Source organism: Tripterygium wilfordii, chromosome 13 (assembly GCF_013401445.1).
Source record: "Tripterygium wilfordii isolate XIE 37 chromosome 13, ASM1340144v1, whole genome shotgun sequence".
NCBI classification, from domain to species: domain Eukaryota; kingdom Viridiplantae; phylum Streptophyta; class Magnoliopsida; order Celastrales; family Celastraceae; genus Tripterygium; species Tripterygium wilfordii.
Window position 1 is genome coordinate 13,439,502 of NC_052244.1, and position 6,229 is coordinate 13,445,730.

A 6,229-nucleotide genomic window follows, 5' to 3' on the forward strand; every position below is an offset into this window, starting at 1 on the left:
ATACTTCCTTTAATGGTAAAACTGCAGTGACTTCCAATATGTGCGAGTGAGAAAGAATTCAAGTATCTAAATTCTTAATAGAAGTCGGTTCTAAGGGAAATCTGGAGAAGACCATTGTTCTGCCAATATATGCGAGTGAGAGTGGGAGGAGAGAGCCATTTTCAACAATTACAACAATAAATACCAAAACAAAGAAGGAAACAAAGTCCAGACTCGGAAACCTTAATAAATGAATATTAGCAGTTACATCCCTCCAACTTAATCGCGTTGTTGTTCAAACTTTAATTCAACCTAAACGATGCTTAGAAAACATTTACCGACATATGGGAATTGGAGAAGGGTTATGTGGTTCCGAACTTCATGTCTGTCAAATATATACCATTGCAAGAGAAGGGAGCTCCTAGACTTGTTAGCAGGCACAAAACGAAATGAATGCAAGAACGAAATAGCACCTCTCCGAAACTTGTTTACACCGGTATCATCTTCACTCCAGCGGCAATTGGCATGCCCAAAAACCCAATGAACACGCTAAAGAACCACTGTGAAAAAGTGAGAGGCATTGTATTTGCAAATGTACCCAGGAACTCCACGATTATGATCTGGAAGAAAAATGTGCAAGCAAGGACAGTGACAAAGACATAGTTATCCAGTATGCCTTTGAAAACATCAATTTTCTCCATCTCGCGCGAGCTTATCTCATTGAAAATCTGCAGGAACAAGAAACATATTGAGCTCAGGCTTTACAACTATTCACCAGATTTGCCTCAGCCAGTCAGCCAAGGCAATAAATATACATCTAAGCAACTATGGTAAGCCATCAGAATTTGTAATAAACTGACGTGTTCATGGGAACCCAGCTAAAGTTGTCATGATCGTAAGGTTTATTGAAAACCTGAGCTCAGCTCAATAGGCAAACGACATTTACAATAAAACACACTATAAATACACACTATAAATACACAGAAGAGAGAAAATAACTGAATTAAATGCATAAACTAAAAGAATTTCAAGAATTAAAAAGAAAAAGAAAAGAAAAGGCTGATAGTAATGTACAGAGCTACCAAGGAGACCCTTCATGAATAACACATCATGTAAAGATATATGACCACTAATTGTCAAAAACCTGAAACTGGTTCATGATTTCACAAAAATTATTGAATGGTTCCTATTACTATCTGTCATGATAGTTCTGCACTTGCCATACTCCCGTGTTTCAGAAATTGTCAGCAACCTACCTTTTTTACCATTCATGCAGATAAATAAGAAACGAATAGAAAAATTGTTAGAAACCTACTTATTGTCAATAGGACATGCCTCATCAAGTTCGTTTCAACAAGATTGCAATGCTTCTATGCAGAGTTAACACGAAATAATTCGAGTGTCTACAAACATGCATTTTAAGAGCAAGAAAACTGTCTGTCACCATCAAATAGGTAAACCCAATTTCCAGCATGATTTACATAGAGAACCAAAAGCGCTTTCAAGAAATGTTACCTGACAAAAGACAAATGAGTTGAATATGAGTGTATTTAGGTTCAGATCAGCATCTGGTCCATCAAGATTGAATAGTGCTTTTCCTTTCACTTGGAGTTGCCATATTACAATAAATTGATATATAGATTGACCCAAGATATTTCTCCACATGACATTACTGATAAAGTTCCCTTTCCTGCCAACTGGGGTACGCTTCATCAATTCATCATTTGGAGGCTCAGTTGCAAGTGCAAGTGCTCCCAGTGTATCCATAATCATATTGACCCATAATAGCTGAACAGCAGTAAGGGGGGCATTGCCTGAAGCATGCAAACAACAAAAAATGGTTATTTGATATAAAAGAAAATTAAAAAGGTAATTTCATGAAAAATAGTCTGGCCATCTGGGTTTTCTTACCTGTCAAACAAGCTGAAGAGAAGTTAACAATTAAAGCAACCACATTAACAGTCAGCTGGAACTGCACAAACTTTTGAATATTTATGTAAACTGAACGTCCCCATTTGGCCACTGTGACAATTGTGGAGAAGTTATCATCCAAAATTACAACATCAGCACTTTCTTTAGCCACCTGAAATAGGGGAATCAGATTAGTAAAATTTTCATTCATTATGACTAAAATTATATGCACCACAGCTGATGAAAAATCTTATTTGAAAACACAATGTAAAATGATGAACACTTCAATATTTGGTAAATCTTGCTTCAGAATTAGTTTAGAAAGTATATCATTTTCATTGCGATATTTCTAATTTATCATATCTTCTTTTGATCTCATCTCATAAGATGTATTATCAACCAATAAGTAGCCAACAACAGTTAGGTAGAAATCGTGACGGTACAGTGCACATGTGAATAAGGAAAGGAAAGAAGTTTAATGGTTGTCAAGAAGCAAGGGACTATCTTTCTTCTGTTACACACTTTCCTTAATCATTTTACCATACACGGCTTGTTTCAAACCATCATGTATATTCAAGTTTTTTTATCAGATGATTATGCTTTTGTATAAATGCACCTCAGTTCCAGCAATGCCCATAGCTAGACCAATATCTGCCTCATGCAGTGCCGGGGCATCATTTGTTCCATCACCAGTCACTGCCACAACTTCCTCGAAGGTAGTCCGCAACTGTTTTACCAGTGTGTGCTTGTCTAGAGGTGAAGATCGAGCCATCACCTATAAAAGAAGTTTTGAGTCATGGACCATACAAACAGATTACAGTATGAGGAACTTGGCCCGGTGCAAGATATACGATAAACAGAAAAGCTAGTACCTGAATTTTTGGAATCAGTTCAAGCATCTCCTCCTGACTTTTCTCTCGGAAATCTGGACCTTCAATGGCTATGCCATCATCCGTGAGAATACCACATTCCCTAGCTATGGCTTTTGCAGTATTTATGTTGTCCCCTGTAACCATCCGGACAGTGATACCAGCTGAACGACATACAGCAACAGACTCTTTGACGCCAGGACGGACAGGATCTTTAATACCCACAATCCCAATACAGGTGTATCCAGAAGTTGGCATAGGATTCTCTGGCAAGAATCCGTTTTCCAGTTCCATGTACGCAAGGCATAAAGTTCGCAGAGCCTCATTAGCAAATTCATTAATTGTAGAATGCAGATGATTAATGGATGTTTCATCAAGGGGAACAACTTCACCATTTGAATTTATCGCCTTATCACAACCAGCCAAAACTATTTCTGAAGCACCCTTGGTGTGGGCACGCAAACCACCCCCAGGAAGCTCCAGCACTACTCCCATCCGTTTCTTTGTAGAGTTGAAAGGCTCCACTTTAACAAGTTTGTATGCTTGTCGCTCTGCATGGAAATCTCCACCAAGAGACAAGGCAAACTCTAACAATGCCGTCTCGGTGGGTGTTCCCAGTATCTCAAGTTTGCCATCCTTGTTAACAACAACTTCACCCCCAGTGTTGTTAAATATTGACTGAAGCAAAAGCTTTACAGCAGACTCAGGGATTTCAGAGGACAAGCTAGAAGACTTGTTCACTTCCTGAACATTCATAGAAATGCACGCTTTCACAACAGTCATGTGATTTGTAGTTAGTGTTCCAGTTTTGTCACTGCATATAGTCGTAGCTGACCCCATAGTCTCACAAGCTGCAAGATGGCGAACCAATGCCTTATCATTCATCATCTTCTTCATGGCAAAGGCAAGGCTCAGTGTCACAGCCAATGGTAGCCCTTCTGGAACTGCAACAACAACAATTGTCACTGCAACAGCAAAGTATTCCAAAATCTCCAACGCATCATCTCCGGACCAACTAAAGTGGCTCCCATCTAGCCATTTTCTGCTAAATATACCTTGCACCAAGACTGCAAAAGTAACAACAGCAAAGAAAAGGCCTAGCTTCCCAATAATTGTGGCCACTCCATTCAATTTCACCTGCAATGGGGTTTCATCATCTCCCCCTTCAGTAAGAGTTGCCATTAGTTTACCCCACTGAGTTCTCATTCCAACGGTGGTAACCAGCATTTTGCATGATCCATCCTGTATCTTAGTTCCAGAAAGCATAAAAGGGGTTTCCGTACTCACCACTACTGGTTCACTCTCCCCCGTCAAGCTGGATTCATCAATCAACACAGAAAATCCTGAAACAAAAAGGCCATCAGCTGGGACTTGATCCCCAATACCAAGATGAACAATATCACCCGGAAGCAAATCATATATGGATAATTTCTGCCTAAATCCGTTTCTTGTGACCTGGACAGAAATCTTTTTTTTCTCCTTGTCCAGATCCCTAAACTGCAAAGACTGGCGATAGTCACTTGTTGCTGTAACAAATACAACCAACAATATGCTAGCAACAATGCCAAGACCATCATGGGCCCCCTTTGGCCATCCTTCCATTGCTATCCCAACCATCAAAGACACAAAAGCACAAACGCCCAGAATCATAAGTGTCATGTCTTGCAGGGCTTCCCAGACATATACCCAGAAACTCCTAAGTTTACTTTCAGCAAATTTATTAATTCCAAAAATCTCTTGTCTGCGGCCAAGAAGATCACTATCAGTAGTCAGACCTTTTTCGGTCGATGTGGAGAGTTTTTGTCCAATACCCTCCACCCCACCATGAAATTTCAACTTCTTCACATCATGACCTTCAACAATCGATCCTAACTCATCAGCACAAATCTGGTATCCTGCAACCTTGACTTCCTCTGGTAACGTATAGTCGCTTGGTGACACACCTGAGAAAAAAACGTTTGTAAGTAAAATGTCTAGCAATAGCTTAAGAAGCATCTAACTAATTCCTTATAGCCTTACCTTGTATAAACTGAAAAGCAGCTTTAGAAACCAGAACTGCAATCCTCAGCTTCTCCTACAATATTCAAGACAAATCATCATTAAGTCCCATAAAATGTAAATCAAAACAGAATCAGGAACCAATCATGAGTGGAAACAAAAAAATAAGGGGAAAATTGTACCTGATTGCTGCGACGCATGGCTGCAGCCTCGTATCTCTTGGAAAGATTGGCAGTGAAACGGAATCTCCGCTTTGGGTTCTTCACGACCCCAACAAGCTTCCTCCATTTCTCCAACGTCTCCTCCGACGTGTGCTTCGCTTGAATATCAAAGTTCTCCAAATTGAAACTCTCCATCTCTTCTCCACTCACATACCCAAGCCCAGAACTTTTTATTTTCTTTCTACCTAATATTTTCCCCCAAAACTGACTTACAAATACACCCAGAAAAGCAAAACGAAAGAGAAGCAGAAACCAAGTAGAAGAATCTACGAAATGGGTCGTTTTAATGGCACATGTTGGTCGTCTAAATTGACGATTTTAAAATAATAGCATCAACAGCAGCAGACTTTAAAGGAAATTTCGACATTCTTTCGTAGAATAATAATAGGACAGTGAAAAAGCAGAGTTCGTGTGAGGTTCCTAACAAAGAGGGGAAAAAAAATTCCAAAACTTGGCTTAGTATTCAAGTCCAGATTTGCATTTCAACTACAGAATCGAACAACATGTGGAAGAAGGTTGAGGAGATGATCCGATATTTGTTGCTTCAACTAACTAATAACAACGATCTATTGCTCTCTCTCTCCTTATATTTTGGAACTGAACGAATTGGTCCGAGTCAAAACCATCTTGCTTGGCAAAGTGTTTTCTTCGTGTTTGGAAAGTAATTAATTAATATTAAACAGGAGTTAGTGTCGTGTAATTATCGATAATTAAATGAGTATAAAAATCAAGTGGTGGGGTTAAAGGCTCTGCCCACGCGTTACGTACGCGTTTTGGAATGACGTCTTTGACTTGGAAAAAAGAAAAAAAAGTCTGAGCCCAGCACGTACAAATCGAGGAGCATTTTATGGGCTAAATGGGCCCGGTGGCCCACTAATGTATCATTACATTTTCGTTGTTTTTAGTGACTAGGGTTTGCTTTTACTTTCAATACGTTCAATTTGAAACTTTTTTTTTTTTCAAACTCGGAGCTTATAACTTAGTATTTTCTTGGGTGTTTAATACAGCTTCTCCCACGAATAAGTTGCACCAAATAGGCTACATATGTATAACTAGCTGAATCTCCAACCTATAACTTCTTCTACCCAATTAGGGTCAGGGCCGCGCTCAATTTGAGCTATTTTTTCTATTGAGTTTTCGAGCAACGGTGTGTGATTTAAATTGATTTGTATTAAGGGTTGTAAATTTTTTCTGAGTTATTTGTTTTACCAATTATATTTTTATTTGTTGCTAATAAATGGACATCTTGCC

General features: G+C 39.1%; 1 protein-coding gene across 1 annotated transcript; it reads right to left on the bottom strand.

Annotated features, from left to right (window-relative positions):
- Window positions 1-348: 348 nt before the first annotated feature.
- On the bottom strand, window positions 349-5,578 carry LOC120013764 (calcium-transporting ATPase 2, plasma membrane-type). Its single transcript, XM_038865696.1, has 7 exons — window positions 4,940-5,578; window positions 4,779-4,833; window positions 2,763-4,702; window positions 2,507-2,665; window positions 1,891-2,062; window positions 1,495-1,793; window positions 349-707 (listed from the first exon to the last, which is right to left on the bottom strand). Exons 1-7 carry the CDS (start codon window positions 5,111-5,113, stop codon window positions 468-470), a joined length of 3,039 nt encoding a protein of 1,012 aa, XP_038721624.1. The 5' UTR covers window positions 5,114-5,578; the 3' UTR covers window positions 349-467.
- Window positions 5,579-6,229: the final 651 nt, after the last annotated feature.

Coding starts and splice junctions, on each gene's coding strand:
- LOC120013764 (XM_038865696.1), bottom strand. CDS start 5,113: ATGGAGAGTTTCAATTTGGAGAACTTTGATATTCAAGCGAAGCACACG. Junction 4,703..4,778: donor TGCTTTTCAGTTTATACAAG/GTAAGGCTATAA, acceptor TTTTTTTCTCAG/GTGTGTCACCAAGCGACTAT. Junction 1,794..1,890: donor CTCTTCAGCTTGTTTGACAG/GTAAGAAAACCC, acceptor TGCATGCTTCAG/GCAATGCCCCCCTTACTGCT.